General features: G+C 36.3%; 1 protein-coding gene and 1 non-coding gene across 2 annotated transcripts; one reads left to right on the forward strand and one right to left on the reverse strand.

Moving 5' to 3' along the window:
* Window positions 1-298: 298 nt before the first annotated feature.
* Window positions 299-23,920, forward strand: Lasp (lasp). Its single transcript, XM_053765526.2, has 8 exons — window positions 299-543; window positions 11,992-12,086; window positions 17,572-17,704; window positions 18,264-18,399; window positions 19,813-20,220; window positions 21,245-21,363; window positions 23,251-23,298; window positions 23,776-23,920. The coding sequence occupies exons 1-8, from the start codon at window positions 475-477 to the stop codon at window positions 23,917-23,919; spliced, it is 1,152 nt and encodes a 383-aa protein (XP_053621501.1). The 5' UTR covers window positions 299-474; the 3' UTR covers window position 23,920.
* TRNAV-UAC (transfer RNA valine (anticodon UAC)) lies at window positions 3,650-3,722 on the reverse strand. Its single transcript has one exon. It is a non-coding gene; the product is annotated as a tRNA-Val (tRNA).
* Window positions 23,921-24,215: the final 295 nt, after the last annotated feature.

The following is a 24,215-nucleotide window of genomic DNA, read 5'->3' on the forward strand; positions in this document are numbered from 1 at the left end:
TATACGTATGGTACAAGGGTACAAAGTGATCTATGAATAAAGAATATGATGCATACGTACGTAATTTCTACGTCGCTTTAGAAAACTATTCAGGCAGAACTCATGGTAGACGTAAACTCTAATTTGACGTGGGTAATAATAACGCTTGTTCGAGGGTTTTAATTTCTGGTAACAATAAAACAAGGATTTATAAAGTACTTCCACGAAGTACTTACTAATTCCATGCAAAAAATTCGTTACATTGGCAACAACGTTTTTGGGAGATTATTATTTCTGTAGTAAGCAACACTAGCAGCCGCCATTTGTCATTTTTTGGCATGCGCGTTCGGGGATGCTACGAAATTCGTGCTCGTGAGTGTTTTTAACTTAAAGTGAATTCTGAACTTTGTTTGTGAATCGTGGAAATTTGTGTCGCTCTGTGAAATACCAGTGCCTATATTTATTTTAAGTGTTAGTGTGTAGAAATCGTTCAACATGAATAAAACTTGCGCAAGGTGTGAGAAAACAGTTTACCCAACGGAGGAGCTGAAATGTTTGGACAAGGTAATTTTCTCTTGCATTCCTTTAAGTAAACTAGTTTAATTTCCTGCACATTGATTCCGATTGCAAGGAAAGCTGCAAAATGTATACTTTCTATCATACCTAGGTACTTCCACTTCGCAAGTAACAACAAAGGCATGTTCTAAATTCGAATGATGTTAACAACGTTCTTTTTTAGCAAGTATGTAACAGTGGGCCGGTACATCAATTCATTCAGCCAAGAATGAGTCATTAAATTATATAAATTGCTTCTGATATGTATCATAGTGGCAATAACGCCATATCTGTTATACCGTCGACCTTTTACCTAATTAGTCTTAGCAAAGCGACCTTGTGTCACGTTTTCTTCAATTGTATTCAAATTCTGATGAAGCTGTTCAGTTATATTCCTTAGACGGATAGGTTATGGGCCTCAAGGTTTTTGCCAATGATTTGGCTATTTATAGCTTACCTTTATCAACATTATTTGATATAGTTATCAGTACTGATAAAAAAGAAATTAAAGATCAACAGATACAGTCACAGCACATCACCCATATTAATTGTAACTTCACCTCTATTACCTTTGCATAAAGCTCTAAGTATGAAGTGTGTACAATTGCTCATTAGCTACTGTACCTGGTTATTAATGTTAGACTGAATGACCATGGCATTGGGATGTAGATTCTCGTTGGAAACTAGATTCGAATCCTATTCTATTTTTTGCCTAATACATTTTATAGATAGGGAGACCCTTAGGTCAATAGAGAATGGTCAATTAGCGGAAGCTAATAAGTAGTAGCAGAGGAAGAACATTTTTGGCAACATATAATTTGACTTGTTCTTGTTGTCAAATTCTTTAACGCAAAGAAGAAGTTTTGGGACCTCTGTAATGGTCATCAGGCCAGACTGCTACACTGGAGGTTCCAGGTTCGATTCCCAATCAGACAAGATTGTAAAGGATTAATGATCATTTTCAAATTGACCTGCGTCCAGGATGTTTATATGTTGAGTTAGTATCCCATAACATAATTGAGGCTAAGTCAAGATGGATATGAGTCCCAATGGTCTGACTACTAAGGATGACAAAGACTGCTCAAAGCAGAGAAGAAAAAGTAGAAAAGTGGACTCTGGGCTTAAAAAAATGACAGTCTGTGTCAAGGTCAACACATTTGACCTTTATCTTGTGAGTGATAAGGATACCTGAACTAAATGTAGACTAAACATGATTTGAAATAACTGGACTGACATAATCATAATAATTGTAGCCGACATAATCCAGAAAGCTTCAAAACCCAAGTACTCTGTTTTTTCTGCTGGCTTAATTGTGTTTTTTTTTTATTCCTCATGATGACCTGGACCTTCTACCATGATGTGACTGCAATACTCGGTGGAGAGTCACATCACATCATGGTAGAAGGTCCAGGTCATCATGAGTAATAAAAAATACACAATTAAGTCAACAATTTCAGGCATACCTATCGTAAAAACTTTGGTAGTTTTGACTTACCTATTTTAGACTTACCTACTTACCCATACCTCAGTTGCGCTGCGACATCCTCCAGCATGTCGAATCCTACTAATACTATAAATGCGAAAGTTTGTAAGGAAAGAAAGAAAGAAAACATGAGTACAAATAGTCAAAATGAATTAGACCTACACGTTTTACCGAATATAGGTATGCAAATATAAATAAATAAAGAGGAGCATGCTATCCACTACAAATCCAAAACAAAAAAAGAATTATAATGTACTTATACTAGCCCTAAATTATATCCGAGTCTATAAGGATGTGTAAATATGTATGTATATTTGTTACTCTTACATGCAAAATCTACTGGACGGATTGTTATATAATTTGGTACACGGGTAGAATATAACCTGGAATAAATAACACATAGTGTAATTTTGTTTTCGAAATTCAATTCAACTATAAATGCGAAAGTTTGTGATGATGTATGTCTGTATGTTTGTCACTCTGCGCAAAGCCCCTAGGCGCAGCTAGTAATAGACAAACTCTTATCCATTTGACAATATTACCCATCCTATTTTTGCGGTTTTGAAAATTATCAAACAGTTGCATAAATCCGCTTAACGGTAAATTATGCAACAGTCATTAGAACTTCGCATTTCCGTCTTTGGCTCTGGCTATGCAGTGGCATATTATGTAGTCAGTAGTCACTAATAAAAACCGGTCAAGAGCGAATTGGAATCGCGCGTTGAGGGTTCCGTACTTTTTTTTGTAATGTACAGTCAACAGCCCATCAACCTACCCAAATTCATTGCAAAGAAGAGGTTTATGCAGGGTAACTTGATGTGCTGTTCATTGTAAATACAAATGTCTGATTTATAATTGACTAACGGCCCGTCCCGGCCTCGCTCGTGTAGAAACATAATAAATTATACACCTAAACCTTCCTCGGGAACAACACTATCTATTGGTGGAAACCATAGATAAAATTAATCTTTTATATGTATATGGTGGAAACCAAACATTTGAAAATGAAAATTTGTGCTGTAGATTTTGAGTTATCGCGAACAGACAGACAGACGCGGCAGGATATGTTTTTGTTGTTAGCCCACGTCTTGCCCGATTATCCGATATCTGTGTACCATAGATAACCATAGATCAACAAAAAGTATGTATTTTTAAGTATTTAAAGAAGTTCCTTCTTTTTTTTAAATGGTAGCACAGATTATATAATAGTAGCTAGAGTAGGTCAACGGTCGAAAGGTAACATTAGTTATGCACGTCACTGGCCACTTTTAGCTCAAAGAAAATGTTACTATGAAACAACCTCGTTCTAAATTCGAAATTTGGATGTGTGCTAGTGTGAAGATGTCTATTACTCAATAGTGCAAAATTTGCTATCTAGACAGATATCGATAAAATTAGCACGTGAGAAATACTGGAGATGGATAACCTTATTTTTATCCCGTAAATCTCACGGGAATGAAGCCCCGGGCCGCTCCTAAATAAAAGTGTAAAATGTCGGAAATGTTATCCCAAAAAAATATTTAATGTTGTGAAAATCGCGATTAAAATATGCCACAAAACATTAAAAAGATGAAGTTTCTTAAAAATAATTAGATTAAAGAAAAAATAAGTAATAAATGTAAAAAAAAAATATGATTCCGGCCAGGATCGAACTGGCGGCCTTCTGCGTGTAAAGCAGATGTGATAACCACTACACCACGGAACCGGGTGAGAGGTACGGCGAAAATTACGTTGGGTTACAGTGTAGACGACGTTCGATATAATGACATCACATTCTTGTTTGTCCCCGTTTTGTGCATAAATATCATTTTATTTGCAGTGATATTTTTTTATTGTAAATGCTAATGCTTGTATATGTTTGTTACACCTTCAAAGACTAGAATGGATTGGGATAAAAATTGATAACTAATTAGGTACATTTTTAGGATTTTTAACCCCGAAAAAATCGATGATGCTTTTTGTGTTTGTATCCCTCTGTCATCCTCGCTCATTTCTGGTTGCATTTACGGCTGAGACGCCTCGGATGCCGAGGGTCAATGTAAAAATAAGGAAGATAACCTCATTTTACGACTGTCCGACGTCAAACTTCTTTGGGAATGCTATTGTTGCCTATCAGCTGTGGTGTGAATGTTTCTTAGGGTAGAACTATTCATTTGTAGAGGATATAGAATGATCCTATTCTAAGGCGGGAACTGCACGCCTCAACTGTGTTTGTATCGAAGTAACCATATATATGATTACATTGCTCAATATGAATTCTTAACTTAACTGGGAAAGTTTCACCAAAACCCATTAAACTTAAAAAATAATTGGTTAAAAATCTATTTTAAAAGGTAAGGTAGGTAAGGTAAGTTAGTTAAATCATTAATTACGTTGATCACAAAGTAATGAACGAATGAACTATCGGATTATTAAGTAGTTTAAGCTAATTGGTTTTAAAGATAAAAAGTGAACGCACGATTACTAAAAGCGGGTGTAATGTTGGGCCGGCGCACTCAGACAGATGCCGACGCGAATATACGTTGCGTAATTTGTATGACAGCTTTTATTTGCCGCAATGAAAAACCAGCAATGTATGCCGAATCCGCCAAGGTTTTGCGAACTGTGTGCTTATAGTTTATAATCGGAATAAGGCCGTTTATTTTCGGTAATTAGCGATTTATTGATCAAAGAGTGTCCCGCCTTTCATCCGAAATTGTCTAATAACTAGGGATGACCGTCCTAAGTGGAGATGAATAGTAAAGCGGATCCTGGACCATTCATTGTCATTTTGTATCTATGGTAAGAGCTGGCTACCCTATCTTCGTTAATGCCAAATAAAACTATAAACAATATCTGTTTGCATTAGTTAATGGGCCGTGAAACTTGTGCAACGGCTCGATACCCGCAACTAATTACGTGTTAACTAAGCGATAAGGTACGGCGCTTTTAAAGCTGCGCATGCGCAACGTCATTAGAACTAACTTTCGTCGAACTAAATAGGGCTTAATAGCACAGTATACATATTTTTTGCATATGCGTCGTCAAGAATGCGTGGGATGCTAAAGTCCGTGCGAAGTGGCTGAGAAAACGCTCACATAAGAGAGACAATATTTTCCGTAAATATGCGTGGGCGTGTTGTAAGGCCTAGAACCCTAGAATTACCACATTTCCTTTCATATATAAAACCAGCAATGTATACCGAATCCGCCAAAGGGGAAAACAAACATACGTAAACGTGCACTCGTTTGTCGGCATCGCCGTATCGAACCAATCTCAAATCACGCTTATATAACCCCAATTCTTATCTCTTATCATTGTTATCAAAATACATATATTTACACACCACGTGTCAGAAAGTATGACGTGGATTATGTAAACAAATATTTTCAAAAATAAAAATAGCTATTATCCATATACAGGAAAAATCCTGAGGCTTGATTATGCTAACGTTATGTCAATCATCATGTAAATTAAGAGCGAGGCTCTTTTCGGCGCAATTCACTCATTTTCTTCTTGATAAGACACGACACCCACTTTTTCTTTAATTTGCCTGGTGTGACTATATATATCTTGGTCTTCCTGGGCCCCTTCTTCCTTCCACCTTTCCTTCTTTAATATATCTGAAGAAGGCATCGTGTCGTATCAAGTGTCCTAATATTATCCTACTATTTATGTAAATCGTGTCTCAATAGTTTTGTTAATGATAGTGCTTATTCAGCAATAGAGAAAGCTATTTAACATATCATAAATCACGACTGTGAATACCCTGAACGTGTGATTCCCGCCCTTCATCCTGAAGATGTCGTACAATGCGATTTACGGACAATGACAGCATTCTCAAAAAATGCTTGACGACACATAGACAGTTAGTTCGTCATAAAATCATAGCAGAATCTTTAAAGTTTTATTTTGAAGCCGCCATCTTGCTTTGGGCCGTCACAAAACGCGTGTATGAGAGAGAGACGAAGATAGTGTTTATTTGTAACCGGTATATAATATAGTATACCAACTACACACACACATAGATATTATGGCTTAGTCCGTAGTTAATCCTCAATGAAAAATCATACAAATTCCGCATTCCATCCCGTGGGAAGTATGTCTCCGTAGTAATATAAGATGTATCAGTCATTTACGTTTTCCCAGCAAGGCTAACAGTGTATTGATCTGGTAATGAAATATCCTAAACTCAATTGTGCGCTCAACCGGCACAAGTCATTGCGCTCACTGTAAATTAATGAAGCGCAAATGTGGCGCGTCGAATGATTGAATCTGTATACCGGCTTTACACTATCGTCGATCTCGGACAGATGCCGACGCGAATGCACAAGCATTGCGTTGTTTGTATGAGAACTTTTATTTACCGCCATGAAAATCCAGCAATGTATGCCAAACCGCTAAAGTTCGCCGAACTGTATCGCGGCGGAATTGGTCCAATATTCATTGTGTCTACGGGGAAAGTGTATCTCTAGGGAATAATTCGTTAAGACCGTCCGTAACTGAAAGGTTCCAGGTTAGAACCCTACTTGTGCCATAAAAGTTTGTGTACTAATCTGACTCTGCATAGAGTAGATTTTGTAGACCACCTTTTGCTTCCGGTGAAGGAAAACATCGCGAGGAATCCTGCACAGATGACTTGAATAAAATATGTTATCTGTATTAGCTATACACAATCGAAATAAAAAAAAAATATTGAATTTACACAGCGCCCTCATTGATAATCAATTCATTAGACAGACTGTACAGTCTACAGCATATCAACACAACCAGATCCATGGCAAATTCAGACACAGCCATAGTAACGGGGCCTCACTCGATTAGTGGTGTAATGGTTAAGACGCCCGCCTGTGGATCGAAAGATCTCAGGTTCGTATCCTACTCGTGGATCTCAGGTTCGTATCCCTTCGTATACTCGTGCCATATGAGTTTGTATACCAATCTGACTCATATAGTAGTTTTCATAGACCACCACTTGCTTCCAGTGAAGGAAGACATCGTGAGGAAACCTGCGCCAACTAGATGGCGGTAATTAGTTGTAAAAGTCGTAAAAGACTTGAATAAAATCTGACACCAGTGTTTTGCAATAACACAGTCTATATTATGATGATGATGACTCGATCAGTGGCGTCATCTAGTGGAAAAACTCACTGAGCTATATTTCTGTAACCTCGATGGTGTAACACCACTCAACGTGACCAAGAGATTATCGCAAAATCGCCGATTTTATATTGTCGTTCTTGATTTAAGTGAAAGCTAATTCTGCTAACATTAAATAATGTTTTCACTTAAAATATATTTTAGTACCCAAAATTACTGAGAGCAAATGGCAGCAGCGTAAAGGGCATAATGATGGATAGATACAGTGGCACATCTTTAACACTTACGGGTTAGACAGAGTGCTGAATTCGTAGGTCATCCGAAGAAATTATGATGAAATTTAAATAGGTTACTAGCCTATGAGAATCTCCAGTTTATATCCTAAAATCTACGGAATACAAATACAAATAAATTCTACAATCCACACAAGGTCAATGCGACATAAAAATAAAACTGGTCAAGTGCGAGTTGGGCTCGTTTACCTAGGGTCCGTACCATCTACTATATAAAGAGGTAAGCGTTTGTGTGTACAAACACTAGACTTAGTACAGAGATTACCCGCCTCAAACATACAAATGTTTGAGGCGAGTAATCTCTGAAACTACCGCACCGATTTAAAAAATTCTTTCAACATTAGAAAAGTACATTATCCAAGACTGCTATAGGACGAGCCCCGGGCAACATCTATAAAAATGGCAAAAAGGCGTATTACTTATTTAATTCTGTTTTTTATTGCTTAATTTTGTTGTTATAGCGGCAGTTGAACTACATATATGTGTAAATTTCAACTGTCTATGTATCACAGGACAGATACAGTCTGTTGACAGACCGACAACGGAGTCTCAGTAATAGGGTTCTGTTTTAGCCTAAAGAAAAAAGAAGTAAGATGTTTATTTGGTAATTCCAACTTCGTAAATAGAACAAAGCGAGATGAAAATGACGTGAATTGAGGAAATCTTTGCTTTAAAAAAAATTTGCTTGATTCAGACCAATATGGACGCTTCCTTGATGGACTTCTCAGAAACCACAAATGCCAATTTATAGTCCAGTCGCAACTACAATCGAACTAAATTGAATTATTATTAATTCACTCTCGGGATTGGATGCGATGACTAAGTTTCGAGTTGACATTGTGTGGCTTTGATTGTATTTATTAATTCAATTCAATTGTTTTTGCTCCAATCACAAATATAATTAAGAACATTACATTACAATGTAATATTTTGTCTATGTGTATAAACTACAATATATTGTGGTGCCATAGAAAAAATATATGTAAATAAAAGTTTCTTCTCCCGCGCACATTGTAAAGACAATAAGTTAAAAAAAATCTTCTCAAGTTTTTGTTTGTTTGAAATCTTATTGCATTCAATGACAAAAAAATCATGTCCGAGCAGTAAACTGGTGAGGAGTTCCTACTTCCGGAGCCGTTCCTGGATGCACCATCATTCTCCCGAATATATAACTTCTTCCCTTTTTGAAAGTCGGTTTAAAAGGGAAAAGCCAGGGAGTAGCCGTCGGATTGTCATTCTATCACTATTTCAGAAACTCATTTAACTTACCGCACATTTTTCTATTATTGTTTTATTTTAGAAATGTACGCCTGATTGCATTGTCGTGGCGTGTGGTTCCGCCCTAGACTAGAACCACTCTTTATCCCCCCGAGGATGTCGTACGAGCATGATAGGCAGACAAAGCAGGTTGTAAAACACAGTCGAATCTATTATAAGGTTTATTGTTATAGTTTGTTTATTTTTATGCATATCCTTAGGCTTTGCGGAGTCATAGCCCCGAATGCAATTTACGTTTATAACCTACTAGCTTTTGCCCGTATTTTTTTGGGTTGAAAAGTGAAACCCTACGTCCTTCTCCATACTTCAAAGTACAAAATTTCAGTACAAAATACAAAGGTTTAGTAGATAGAGTGTGAAGAGGACAACAACAACAAACAAATATACTTTCGCATCTATAATATGAATAGGATCTCGGCAGCTATAAGATGTTTACTATTAAACAAATAAATTCAGAATTTCTAATGCAGTTTTCGAGATTTAACCTAATAGAAACAAACTAACATCAAGTATTGCAAGCAATAAACTTATGCGCAACTAGTTCACGACCTTAGCGCCATCTGCTGTAATCGGGTCACCACTTTCTATACTGCAACATCAGGGCGAATTAAACGTCGGGGTCGGTCGGGGCAATTTGATTGCTGGGGCCCCTTTGCAAACTTTATTCCTCATGACTGACGGTTGTGGCTATTAGGTAATACACAATGACTATATAGGTACCTAAATGATATTAATGTCGTGGTTTGACGTTCATCAAATCAGACACGTTATTTAAATTTAGTTCACATTTCTTCCACTGTGGCTCTAGAGTCGCCAAAACAAATATGGCGTCATACAGTTCGCACAAAAAGCAAATTTTTCCGTTAATTAAATATAATGTTATATAAATTAATGTGATGTTTAACTTTTACTTTTTATTTTATCTTAAGAAAGGCCGTCATTTCATTTGCGATTGGCACTGGAAAAATGTTCCAATGGCGTTCAGCCAAGTCACGTTTCATTCAACAACATGGCTAGTTGTCCTTTAGTCATTCAATTGAATGCCGGCGTTTACTGAACGGGCTAGCATTCCAATTAAATGGCTGATTTAACCAGATGGCTGCGACATTTATGTGGTTTTTAGATAGTTAAATAGTTGTTTTTTGTTCATATGAAATAAAAAACAAATTAACTTTATTCACATTTATTGGTAAAAAAAAATTGAAGGTTCACACATCAAATTGTTAGGAAACAGACATTGAAAGTTTAAACTGTAAGCTAGAGTTCTAGTTACTAAACATACAATTGCAATTTTCTCACGTTGTGTTTATGTTTTAGAGACGTTTATTGTATGAAAACGTAGCCCTTAAAATCGCAAAATTAAAATCGCAAAATGTCAATTTTCCACCTTATTCTATAAAATCTCAAATATCTCGGAAACTAGAATAAAGAAAGGAAGAAAAGCTATTTATTTGGTACCACACAATTAGCACAACAATCTTACACTTATATATGAAAAGTGGAATATGTACCAAATTGGTTTCCGCTCGGTGTTAACCACGACGCTTTTCTTCCGCGGACGCCATTTAAAAAAAAGGCATTAAAATTAAAACATAAATTGAAATGACGACACAAAATGGCCAACACAAAAGAATCTGCCCACTGGTTTTGCTTGGAACGCCACATATATCGTCCCCTAAAACCTAAGTTACGTAACCGACCGGTTTGGCACCGTTAGGTTCGCTGTATCTAAACCCAAGTTAACGCTAAGTTATACTGTTAGAGATAAGTTAACCTTGACTCCGTTTACTACTTTTCTAACAAGGATAACGGGTAATTAATGGTTTAAGTCATCTAACTCAGCGGTTCTCGAAGCATCTGTTAGGGCTCCGCAAAATTTTTATTTACTGGCGGCCTGTCCCGGCTTTGCTCGGGTAAAATCATAGTAAATTAAACATCTAAGCCTTCTTCAAGAATCACGTTATCTATTGATCGGTGAAAACCGTACAAAAATCCGGTCAAGTTGGGAAATTATCTTTTTCAGATTTACTTGAGTCTTGGATGTTTATCTATGTATATATATTTTTATATAAAATATGCCGTCTTTGTGTTAGTAGTAAGGACAGTAGGTATCTCATAACACAAATCTAGAATTTACTTTGAAGCTAACTCATATGATTTGTCCATATTATTTGTCACCACCTCAGTCACCTCGTACGACATCCAGGATATGGAGTGGTCCTATTCTAGGGCGGGAACACAGACCATTCACTGTGGTTTCGAGTAAAATCAGCCTAAATCGATCATCCGCCAAAAATTAAAACTCATAAAATCCGGATAAATATTTAAGTAAGTATTACCATGGCAGCAGATCTAGTTAATGTACGGACAGACTGACCCACTTATGAATGGACACGGATGTCCATTATTCTCGTATTTGTATGTGTGTGTATGTGTATGAGTCATCGTATGACACACAGTTCGGACTGAAAATGTTCTTGCTGAAAATAATACTATAATCGAATATTTATATGCCCAAATAGGCAGTGTATAAATCGATCAAGGGGTTCTAAGAGATTCTTTCTGTAGGCGATGTGTTAGCAACCTGTCACTATCCAATAAGTCCACTGTATTACTTTACTGACTGACGTCCACATGCTGTCTCTTTTTCCCATATCGTGTAAGCATCGTGTGAAAAAAAGAGACAACGTGTGCACGCAATGACGTGCTAGTTCTTACGTGTTTTATGTTTCGGGGTAGCCCCTCAGCTTCTTATTATATACGATTTGTTCACTACAATTTTATTAATCATAGTGATGATCACAGCAGATCATGCATGCATGACTTACTAGCGTAATCGATGACTCACGCGCAGCGGTGACTTGCAACGTAAACCGAGTTTTTATAGCAATCTACAAAAAGAAACTATACCCCTGAACCTTCATCGGGAATCAAATTATCTATTTGTGAAAACCTCATGAAAATCCGTGCAGTAGTTTTTGAGTTTATCGCGAACAGACAGAACCGGCAGAGAACTTTGTTTTGCTTACATATTATAATCTTTATCCTCACATATTACAATACAAAGTCCTCTACCGCGTCTGTCTGTTTGTCTGTTGCACGGATTTTCATGCGGTTTTCATCAATAAATAGTGTGATTCCTGAGGAAGGTTTAGGTGTATAATTTATTATGTTTTTACCCGAAGCGAAGCCGGGTCGGGCCGCTTGTATTGGATAAAGAAACGATTTCTGATTATAGATGGACGCAGCATAGACGACGATGGAGAAGACGTGACACTATATATGATTGTTTGATATATCTGATTGTATGTCTGTCTGTTGCAGGTGTGGCACAAAGGCTGCTTCAAATGTCAAGAGTGCGGGATGACGCTCAACATGAGGACGTATAAGGGTTACGGAAAACTGCCTTACTGCGAAGCGTGAGTATATTGAAGATTTCTTTCGCCATCATTTCGGTCACAGAGAGTTTGTGGCGGGAGCTAGGTACCTAATCAATGGTCGGCTTTTTACATTTGCGGCGTTGTGCATGTGGCGTGGTAGATGTCGCAATAATAATAATAAATACCTACATACGAACAATTCACACAGATTGAGTTGGCTCCAAATTAAGTTCGAAACTTGTTTTATGGAATACTAACTCAACGATACTAAATTTTATAACAAATACATAATATAGATAAACATCCAAGACCCGGGCCAAACAGAAAAAGATAATTTGCCATCATGACCCGACCGGGATTCGAACCCGGGACCTCTCGGTTCAGAGGCAAGCACTTTACCACTGCGCCACAGACGTCGTCAAAGTTCACTCACATTTTTTTTTAATTTATACATAATAACACATACAGATAATAATAATACAGACTAAACCATCCGTATGCTATTCAGAATTAGGTACATCAACTTATACAACAATAGCAGGGTTAACAAATAATGTCGCGAAGTACATAAAATTAATTAATTACATAATACAATTTACATAAAATCATACAATAAAAATAATAGAGTTCAAGTAAGTCAACACATTTTGAATAAATACATAAATTGCGTCATTAAATACATCCACATCATTGCATATCCTCGAGCAGGCGCCGGCTCTCACCGTTGGAGCATTCTTAGCATATTCTTCACTGTTGGACAATATTCTGAGATTATAATACCTAATAATATAACCTTAAAATTATGTTTTTGAACAATGTTCTGTTCAAAACATGGCGCAGCGGACCCGCCTTACTAATCACACATCTCAACAAGACAATATGATAATTAAAGATTATCATTTTGTCTTGTCTGTTTACAGCCGGGTCCGCTGCGCCATGTTTTGAACAGAACATTGTTCAAAAACATAATTTTGTCGTTGTATTTTATGTTTTTGAACAAATGTTCTGTTCAAGATATGGCGTAGCCGCTGTAAACAGTTGGATAGAAAAGGTTGTCAGCCACAACTGAACATTGTGCATATTTTGTAAAATTGTCACGTTATGCAAACATTATAACCTATGTACTTAGCCCCGTTTTGTGCTTAGTTATTAAAAACTAATTATAGCCATAGTCTTATAAAAACACTGGTGACCTGCATTGAGTCATTTTATAAATAAATATATAGTCAGCTGTTGCAGCATGTATAGTGAGCTTTCTCGATCAGGTGTATGAATCATGAATGTATGTGATAATTTTAAACAAGAGATTTTCCTTGGACTGGAAGATTGTAAGCCTAGAATTTTTTTTTTCAAAAATGACATTTTCAGATTTACACTATATGGCACTCCACATCTATACATATCTTTCTATACTATTATTATAAAGAGGTAAGAGTTTGTATGTTTGAGGCGGGTAATCTCCGAAACTACCGAACCGATTTCAAAAATTCTTTCACCTTTAGAAAGGTACTTTATCCAAGATTGCTATATGCTATATTTTATCTCAAAATTCCCACGGGAGCGAAGCCCCGGGCAACATCTAATAATATTAATAAAACTGTAAGCCATGCTGTGTGTACAGTGATGTTCGACGAGTAAAAATCCTATATAAAATTCTTTTTGTGTGTTTTTATTTTTGGCTGAATAGTTTTTGACTAGCAGTTTACATAAATATGAACAACTAAACAAAAATGACATTTTTGCCACAAGCTTTAATTGTCGTCAGATAGATCTTATGGCATTTAACGACTGACAAAAACCCATGTCCTTGCTGTAAACGGTTGAGGAGCTCCCTCGTTTGAAGCCGATCCGGGCTGCGCCATTAGGTCATGCTTGTCATAATAATGCATTGTCATGGAAACTGAAGCGACGTGGAAAGTTTCAACTCTGTAGGTCAACTGGAAGTAGGAGAAATCTAACTTGCAAGATTTTATTACACGGGACAGGTGGAACTAAATAAAAACTTGTTAAGTCGACCATATGATAACTTTATTAGGACCTTAGTACCTTTAGGACGGAATAGGTTAAATAAGTTACCTTTATACATGCCTATCCTTGGAACATCAAATTCAAAATTCTTTATTCAATATAGGATGTTTCAATACTTATTGACGTCAAAAAATTACTTAAACTAAGTCTACTGCCGACTTCCAAAGCGCAGGTGAAGAAGAAGCGGCGCAACAAACTTCACCGCGGCCTTTCTCCAAAGACGTTAATTATCAAATGTAGGTCTTATACATATATTAAAAATTAAAAAAATCACATATATGTAAAACTTCTTTTTCGTTTTTGTTGATCGATCGATGCATATACTTATTGAGTTACATAACATATAACACTGACACACTGACTTCCTGTCAAAACACCTCCGGCATTGCACAATATAAACAAACCCTTATACAGAACATTATCAACTTTCTTTGCAGCTATGCTATGACATAACTTCGATTGAATCTTAATTATCTATGTTCTCTGCATATCAATATTTAATAACGACCTTGTTGCCGACGAATAAGGTGTAAAGTCGTTACATTGACTACGACGGCGTGACATTTGAATTTGGAATGCGAATGAATGAGCCATGAATGATATTCGAATTAGCATTCCGAATTTAAATAAAATCCGCCATCTTACATGCCAGTTGTGGTTTGAATAAAGAATTAAATAAATTGAACACAGCAGATAAGTCTGTTTCCTGTATTCTTAGTCTGCCCCCTATCCCAATGGGAAATAAGACTGAATTATATTGTAATTGAAGAGAAAAAAATGCATATTTTCATTTTTGTTATATTATGGAACACTAGCTTTTGCCCGCGTGTTCGCCCAAGTGAATTTGTCACGGGAACTATTATTTTTCCGGGCTGAAAGGTAGTCTATAAGTATCCATACTTCAAACTACATGTATGCAAAATTTCAAACACAAACAAATAAACAAACTTTACTTTCTCATTTATAATATTAGGAATAGGTATTAGGATTAGAATTATAATTTTGGCTATTATACATTAAAATCGTCACCTCGATTAACCATTTATTTTTTGGGAATTTAGATAATTCATTTCGCAAAAAAAATCAATTTTACTTTATTTTACTTGAGCAACGGGCTAAATAAGTAATAAATCGAATATGCAATTATAAATAACTACAAACTATTACGAAAGCCAGTGATTAGCTTGTACAGTCACCTGCACGTCATACCTGCCATCCCTAACACCCTTATGCGCTGGTAATAAGGTCCAATTCGAGTAGGTGTATTAAAAATTATGTAGTAAACCAATGAAATTATACGTAAAAAACACTGCCATGCTCAACTAATAAACAGGGAAGTTTATTTGTCTGTGCAAAAAAAAAAACGGGTAAGTGCGAGTCGGACTGGTGCAGTGAGGGTTCCGTACTAACTATAGAAATAGAAATATATAATAGAAATTATACATAGCATACAAATATATGTCACAGAAAATGAACAAAATTTTAATATTACAAAGGTACATTAAATATGCTACAAAAGGGTACCACTCAACTTGTGCCGTGACGAAGAGCCATGAAGCTGATTCTATACATATATGTGTACATTATTTAAATGTTAAATACCAAAATTGACAATCTAATGGGGCGTATGCACTTATGTTGTGTGAAATCGATTACGCCACGAACATAAGATAAGCGTGTAATAGTTTTTTTCTGTAATACTATAAATCAATCAACAATTTTCGCTTAAAATGTTCAGATTTTTTCTTTCATCTGTATCATAAGTTCTATCTTGCCAAATTTAATTATACTAAGTCAATGAGTATTTTTTATAAAACCTGGTACACGGCAACACGAGTACATTCCTTGAATGATCATATCTTTTGATCACGTTCACTTACAAGTATATTTTTTTCACAGTTGGATTAGTGTTTTTAAGGGAGTTTCTCAGGCCTCACAGTTCCTAATTTAACCGGGAACATGCGAGGATGAGAGAGAGCGAGTTATAGGACCCTAAAAAAGAAAACAACTTTGTATTATTACAGTCACTTTCGATGTTCGTCACGCGATGTTTTCCTGTGCGTGACAAAATGCGTTAATTGGTTGATCATTACCATGTTAAGACGACATAAGTTAGGCGGAAAAATCTAGACAAGTGCGAGTTGGTCTCGGGCATAGAGGGTTTCATATATGTTTTTTGCTATATACCTACAGTTGTTCATATTTTTTGATTTTTTTTTACTTTATTTGTATTGTAAATTCTTACTTTTTGCCGAATTTCTGATTGTAGAGCATATAGTCTATAGGTTTTGACTGAACAAGTGTCTTGCTTGACAGACGGACAAGGAGAACCACAAAACGTTTCTATAATTTTATTTATTAGCGAAAATAACTTTTTTCTGCAAATCACTAAGATATTGGAACTTCAATATTTTATTTTTCATAATTGAGATGTAGTGTTTTAAATACAGAACCCTAAAACAATCTGGTAGTATGTACAAAGTAAAAAAAAAGAAAAAATCATCCATGCCGGTCAACATGACATGCTGTTGACTGTACTTTTCGGACAATGCAATTGAAACTAGCAATAATAGTTGATAAGATCGTTATCAGCTGAGATTTGGCTCCACAATGGAGCTACAGCTCACGGGGCAATGCCATTCGTAAATTTGTTTCTAGGCTTGATGTCGTAGAACCAGAAAACTGTAGACAAGGAGACAATACATGTCGTGGATATAATTACCTATGGCTAGCCCAATCTGTGTGATTTGTCCTAATATATATGTTTATCTTTATTGTATGAGCGAAATGGATGATATGACGTCGTTTATACTATTCTCTGTCTACTTACTTAATATTTTTAAGCAACGGACACATTTTGCTCGGCCATGTAGCCTTGTCACAGACTGAGTACTTTCAAACACGTGTTTATGGCTAAAAAGATTTATTAGTCAAAATCTAGGTTAAATTGTGACGAGGTGACGATGTAAAATCGTGGTTGTTTCAAAATTTTACCACATGCGAAATTATAAAATTAATGCACCTTATCACAATTGGATTTTACTAGTTGTTCGCCGCGTACTTAAACCTCGCGAACGCAATAAATTTTTAAGAAATTGTGAATATTTCAAAATCGACTTAAGGGTGAATGGACGATCTCGGTGGCGCAGTGGTAAAGTACTTGCCTGTGAACCGAGAGGGCCCGGGTTCGATCCCCGGTCGGGTCATTATGGAAAATGATCGTTTTCTGATTGGCCCGGGTCTTGGATGTTTATCTATGTATGTATTTGTCATGAAATATGGTATCGTTGAGTTAGTATCCCATAACACAAGTCTCGAACTTACTTCGGGGCTAGCTCAATCTGTGTGATTTGGCCGTATATATGTATATATTTATTATTGAACCTTCAAATATCACATAGATCAACCACTAGTAATAAAAATTCCGCGCGCGGTGCCCTTCTAAAACTATGAAAGAAATGCACTTTTTGACGTTAATATTTTTCCTCGATCGCAGCCACGTACCAAAAGCGAAGCACACGACGATGGCGGAGACTCCAGAGCTGAAGCGGATAGCGGAGAACACGAAGATACAGAGCAACGTCAAGTACCACGCCGACTTCGAGAAGAGCAAGGGAAAATTCACACAGGTGCGATAAAGAAAAAAAAAATCATTAAAACAAATTCCAATAAATTAAACTTAGGAGTTCCTTCGTCGGGATCCGATCCACGGTACACCATCCGGTCATGTTTATCATCATCATAATGGAAAGTGAAGCGACGTGGAAAATATAGTATAAACATATACATAGTAGTATATATGAAAAAATGTAGGGTGTGGTTCCTTCGTAGAATACCACACGCTCTTAGAAGGCAAGGCAAGGCCTTAAGCTGATGGATAACAATAGCATTTCAAAGAGGGTTGACGTGAGCCGTCTCTTCAATATTTCAATGTTTATTTTCACGCAGACACTGGGCTTCGTAACATCACAGTCTGAATCAAGGTATTTTTTTATTCGAATGTCACATAATGCCTAAGCTACTTTGTACAACTAAAATAAATACTAAAATAAACTAATAAAAACAAATTATTATAATAATATTTATATATTTTTGCAAAAATGCCAGTCCCTGCAACCTTTTGTAACCTTGAGGTAGCGTGCTCAAAAGGTATAGTCATAATTAAGGTTATACCTTCTCACATTGCAGGTGGCAGATGACCCAGAGACTCTCAGGATCAAAGCTAACACAAAGATAATTAGCAACGTGGCTTACCACGGGGATTTGGAGAAGAAGGCGCAAATGGAGAAGCAGAGGCAGATAAACGAGAACGGAGAACTTGTCGGTAAGAATATAATCAGAGCCTGGGGGTTTCACTATCAAGTCGTTTCACAGTGAGATGCAGTTAATCAATCAAAAATGTTTTAAAAAATTGTGTTTCACAAGTTTTCGATAGGGCTAACTGGCCGATCACATCAGGCAAATTTAACTGGCAATTAGTTTTATTTGTCAAATTACAATATAATGAGAAAATTATGAAAAAGGCTCTTATTTTTATTTATTTATTTTATTTTTGTTTTTATGTCAACAAAAATAAAATAATTTTAAGTTTCTTGTAAACAATTTTGTGTCCTCAAGCATATACCAGCTTTAATCACTCATCGATGTGAAACCTATCCTATTTCAAAAGTAACAAGGTTTATTATAGCTTAGCACTACCGGCCACCCATCACAACACAGTCCGTTCGTTTGCTCTTTGCCATTGTTTACCGTGGGAACGTTATACTTTGCGAAAAGTATGTATGTTGTCGATGTTGCATTGTACGACTCAACAAAAGTTTCAACATGACCCAATACTTGTAAATAATAAAGTCATGGAATTAGTAGGTACTCCGTCAAAGTACTTACTAAATCCATGAATAAAGTATCTTAGCTGCTTTTTGACTTCAAAATCCGTGATGTCATAATACATTACTGTCATACATGTTTTTTTCTAGTGTTATAGCTCCATCGTACGTCAAAACGATGGTTTTGCCAACGTCACGGTTGAGAATGACACGGTATAGTGAAAAGGATATAGAATAATACTCATATAAAATTTTGTTTTTAACATTTAAACAAGTTTATTTGTTAGACAAATTGAAAACCCCCCGATTTTCACTATTCATTTTGCTACAACTTTTGAACGGCTGAACCGATTTTCATTAAACATGACTAAGAACACTCGGGATAAAATTATCTATGACACAAAAAAACTTACAAAAATAAAGACAGACAGACGTTAAATTTATAACACCCCTCTTTTTACGTCGGGGGTTAAAAAAGTATCTGATTTTGACTAGTTGGAGAATAGCCAATTCGAAATTCGAAAATTTCCTCTGTTCCGGAAACTTTTTTTAAGAAACTCATTTGTTTTCTGTGGATTTTATCGGATCTTGTTCAAAAAAAATCCTAATGACAGAGGGTCTGAATTCGATTTATATTTAGTTAAAAAAAACATCCATAAGGAAGGCCAGAACTGCAGCAGTGAGAACGATTATATAGCTGTTGATGAGTTAAAATAAATAAACATTAAATAAACATTCGCAAAGTATAACGTGTGTTTCAAATTATCATCATGTGATGGCCATTTGTGTTTGTCTGTTGCTAACTATGTGTTAAGGGAGATATTTCTAAAATGGCGCTGTTCTAAAATTAAAAAAAGCATCACCCTACAAAAGAAATATCTTCCGCTCACGCTCGCAAATAATTTTTCAAGACGTACCGACCGACTACCACCAACAAATCGAAAGCTACGCGACAGAGATGCTCCCCCCTCCCGCGCCCCCCAGCCTGCCGCACAAGAACCACTACCAGACTCCTGCGCAGGCGCATCAAGTCCAACAACACCAGAACTTGCCGCAGAACCGCGTTCACAACAACCAATACAACCCGCGCCAATACGATCAATACAAAAAGTATGAGGAGTACAATCAAAATCAGCAGTATCAATACGACGAATACCAAAATCAATACGGATACGGATATCAGAACCAGAACCATAACCAGCCTAAGATTGGGAGGATCCAGGACTATGATCCGGTCAGTGACGGGCCTAGGGCTCCGCCCAACACTCAAAGGTCGTCACAAACGTTGATATACAACAGTACTAGTGACGGAAACAGAGGTATGTCCGCTATGTCTGAAGCGAAATGTCATTTTAATATATATAAATATATATTAGGACGAATCACACAGATTGAGCTAGCCCCAAAGTAAGTTCGAGACTTGTGTTATGGGATACTAACTCAACGATACTAAAATAACAAATACATATATAGATAAACATCCAAGACCCGGGCCAATTAGAAAAAGATCATTTTCCATCATGACCCGATCGGGGATTGAACCCGGTTCAGAGGCAAGCACTTTACCACTGCGCCACCGAGGTCGTTTCCCACTTTATGTCTATAGACGTTATAACCAATTAAACTTATTTTGTGTCTCGTATAAGTGGCTATTTTACACTTTTGAGAACAATAATCTTGCAGGGTAATATTTTCAATACTGCACAACATATTTGTGTGAATGTTAACAATTCCCAAAGGAAATTTACAATTAAAGAAAAACATAAAATTTCGATTTTCATCAGTAAGATTTGATCAGTCTTAGCTGATGATCAACAAATTTGTAAGGGAGAGAGAAAAAAATGATAACTCTTTTTAGATTTTTGTGAAAACAAATTCGGTTTCATCATACAAAACTCATAAAATTTCTAGCAGTGAAAAAAAAATTACCCTGTATAGGACTAATATTAAACTCTTCATAATTTATATCCATTGAAGACTTATTTCGCTAAAGACATACACACAAGATAACAATTTCATTTGCTCATAAAATGCTTTTTGTGTTTTCATACATTTTGTGTCTACATTATATTCATGTTTCATACTTCATCCATGGGATGGTCAAAATTGCAATGAAAAAAATATATTGGCAAAGGAAGTAAAATTTGGAAGACGTTAACATTTTTATATCAGCTGTTGCCCGCGGCCTGCTAGCTTAGATGGCCAAAAATGTTTTCGCGTTTTGTAATTAAATACTTTGGCTTGTAAGTTCTTTTTTTTTTTTGTTATTATTGTTATTTTCTAAGGCATGAACTATATGTATAAGATTGAGACCGATATAATAATGTACGTATGTGTGGTCAGGCCCCCAGACGCCGCAGCCGTCGCGGCAGATCGGGCGCGTGACGGACCTGGACCCGCTGGCGGCGGAGCAGCCCCCCCCCGCCCACCACACGCACTCGTCGTCTGCGCACGCGCAAAAGGTATTTATGCAAGCAAATTAAGTCTATGTGTACTTTCCGCATTTTTCTATGTACTTTGTACGTGTACTGTTTCTTAGCAGTTGTTACCAAAAAATTAATCACTCTTCAGCTGTATGTACAACACAGGTACAAACAGACTCACATTGTAATGTCAGGGCTTAGCCGTTGAGCGTTGGAGCCCAGAATCCGCTTTCCAACGTCGCCACTTCGCACGGTCACCGGTATCCCTAGTTGTCGGACCATTGTCACGCATATCTTGCTTGACGACATCAAGCCAGCACTTCTTGTGTTTGCCGTCTGCCCGGGCCGGGCGGGAGCGGCACGGCCAGACATTTTATTTATTTGTAATATGTCAGTGTATTTTCTATTAGTGTTTCTAAACTATAATATTTTCATAATATTTGTATGTTACTGACTTTATCAGTTTAATAAGTGATTACATAATTCGTTGCTACATGCTTCATCAAAACGTATACAGAAAAGTATCCGTCACAAGCTTCGTCAAAAAGTTAATTAATCTATGTGGCCAATCCGTGCCGAACCCGGCCCAAAGAAATTTATCGGTTGCAAAGAAGATAAAGAAAGAGAGAGAGAGAGAAATAGTTTTCTCTCTCTCTCTCTTTCAGAAATGGCCGCCGACAATCTAATGTAGCTCTGCTCTGTGAAAATAAAATTTTTTTGCATTGTTATGAATCTCTAGTATTAGTAGCTAGTAGTTTGTAGCTTTGGTATACATTATTTAATTTAGAATATAAAAAAGTGCCTGTGCAGGCCTAATTTCTGAATAAATTATTTGATTTTCTCTATTTATTTATTTATTTATTATTATTTAACTCATTATTTTTACATTTGTTATAATGATTTCAAAGTACATTTTTATGTTATACTAGCTTTTGCCCGCGGCTTCGCTCTCGTGGATTTCATAGTAAAATCTCTATCATTCTTTTATCACGTATTTTGTAAGACTGGTAAACATATATGATTAAAATGCGTATTTTTTCTCATCTTTAGTTCGATTTCCCGCTTCCCTTCATGTAGGGATCCCGTACCGTTTCCTACATATTTTCCCATCACGTTTTTCGCAAATTCAAATTCAAAATTCTTTATTCAATTTAGGATGATATACATCACTTATTGACGTCAAAAAATTACTTAAACTAAGTCCACTGCCGGCTTCCAAAGCGCAGGTGAAGAAGAAGCGCAATGTGTCCCGCCCCGTTTCCCACTACTTGCCTCGCCCATTTTCCACTACGTGTCTCCGTCGCATTTCCCGCTGTCTGCAAAGTGCGCCGTCCTACAAAGTTTCCACAACGTATTACGTCCTATATTTTTATTACCACAAATGTAAATTAAACATTTTACGGGTCTCCCTTCAAAAATAATGATATTTCATATAAATTTTCACCTCTAAATCATTCCCTTAGGTATGTAATTTTCAAAAAATAGATAATGCATTATTAAACTGTTTTCTTCTTCCTCTTACCTAACATTTCAATTTATTTTCACTTCAAAAATGAGTATGTTTACCAATTTTCAGCTTTTTATTTTGAAATTGTTATTAAGTTTCATACAATCTTTCACCTTTCTTTTGAAGGGGTTGAGGGTTAATTTTCAGATAAATCTGAAACACGTATTCATTAATTTGTTGTGAACAACTAAAATGCAAATTCTCAAGTCACTAACTTCAACGGTGTAGAACTTTCATATAAAAGTTTTCCACCCCTTTCATCCCCTTCGGGGTGGAATTTCCAAAAATCCTCTCTTATTGCACATCTACACTGCACAGTAGTTTCGGCTGTACGTTGTCTGTCAGTCAGTCACTCGGTAACGTAAGAATTTTATATATATAGATATACTTTATTATATAATAATTTATGTATGTTTCAGGCGGTGTACGTTGCGATGTATGATTACGAAGCGAATGACAGTGATGAAGTTAGTATATATTTCTTTATACATTAATAAGTTATATATATTAATAAGTAATCTCGATTATACATCGAGAGAGTAAAGTAATTTAGTAGAGGGTTAAATGTTTAATTTTACGAGCATAGGTGATTAAAATGAGTTAAATATTTGAAAACGTGCGTGTTTCTGTAAGAAATGTCTGTTTGTTAGTTATAATAAATCATATTTTTCTAACAAATGTTAATTATTATCCTACTAATATTATAAATGCGAAAGTTTGTGAGGATGAATGTATATATGTTTGTTACTCTTTCACGCAAAATCTACTAGACCGATTTTTATGAAATTTGGTACACGGGTGGAATATGGAATGGAATAAACCTGGATCAACACACAGGGTACTTTTTATCCCGAAATTATTAATATATTTACCATAGGTTTAGTACATCATAATTCTCTTAGAAACGTCTGTTCGTGAGTAACATTACGTCGCAACTCCGACAGGTGTCGTTCCGCGAGGGCGACTACATCTCGGACGTGACGTCAGTGGACTCGGGCTGGATGACGGGCCGCGTGCTGCGCACCGGACACACCGGCATGCTTCCCGCCAACTACGTCGAGCGTCTGCCCAGCGCGCACGGGTACTGACACACTCACACTGACACATTGATTTATTAAGCTATTAACAACAATTTACAATCTATTTAAACAGCACATATAACAAAAATTACGAACCAGACTGTTACCTAAAGACGTGTACACACGACATGACGACAAACGTACGAAACACAGTAACTAAGTGCCGCAAGTTCTTTTTTTTTTTTTTTACAAATAGATTAAACACAATATAATGTATCAAAGCTCAGTGGAGGATACGTTTGATTTGATTTTTTACAGAATTTGCCTTAGTAACGGCAAAAATATCTATCATTCATTGCGTCACT

Source organism: Plodia interpunctella, chromosome 27 (assembly GCF_027563975.2).
Source record: "Plodia interpunctella isolate USDA-ARS_2022_Savannah chromosome 27, ilPloInte3.2, whole genome shotgun sequence".
Taxonomy (NCBI): domain Eukaryota; kingdom Metazoa; phylum Arthropoda; class Insecta; order Lepidoptera; family Pyralidae; genus Plodia; species Plodia interpunctella.

What these genes read in the sequence shown, in the direction of transcription:
- Lasp (XM_053765526.2), top strand. Translation starts at nt 475, where the DNA reads ATGAATAAAACTTGCGCAAGGTGTGAGAAAACAGTTTACCCAACGGAG. An exon ending in AAACTGCCTTACTGCGAAGC is followed by an intron (nt 12,087 to 17,571) that starts GTGAGTATATTG and finishes CCTCGATCGCAG; the next exon opens with CCACGTACCAAAAGCGAAGC. An exon ending in AAGCGAATGACAGTGATGAA is followed by an intron (nt 23,299 to 23,775) that starts GTTAGTATATAT and finishes CAACTCCGACAG; the next exon opens with GTGTCGTTCCGCGAGGGCGA.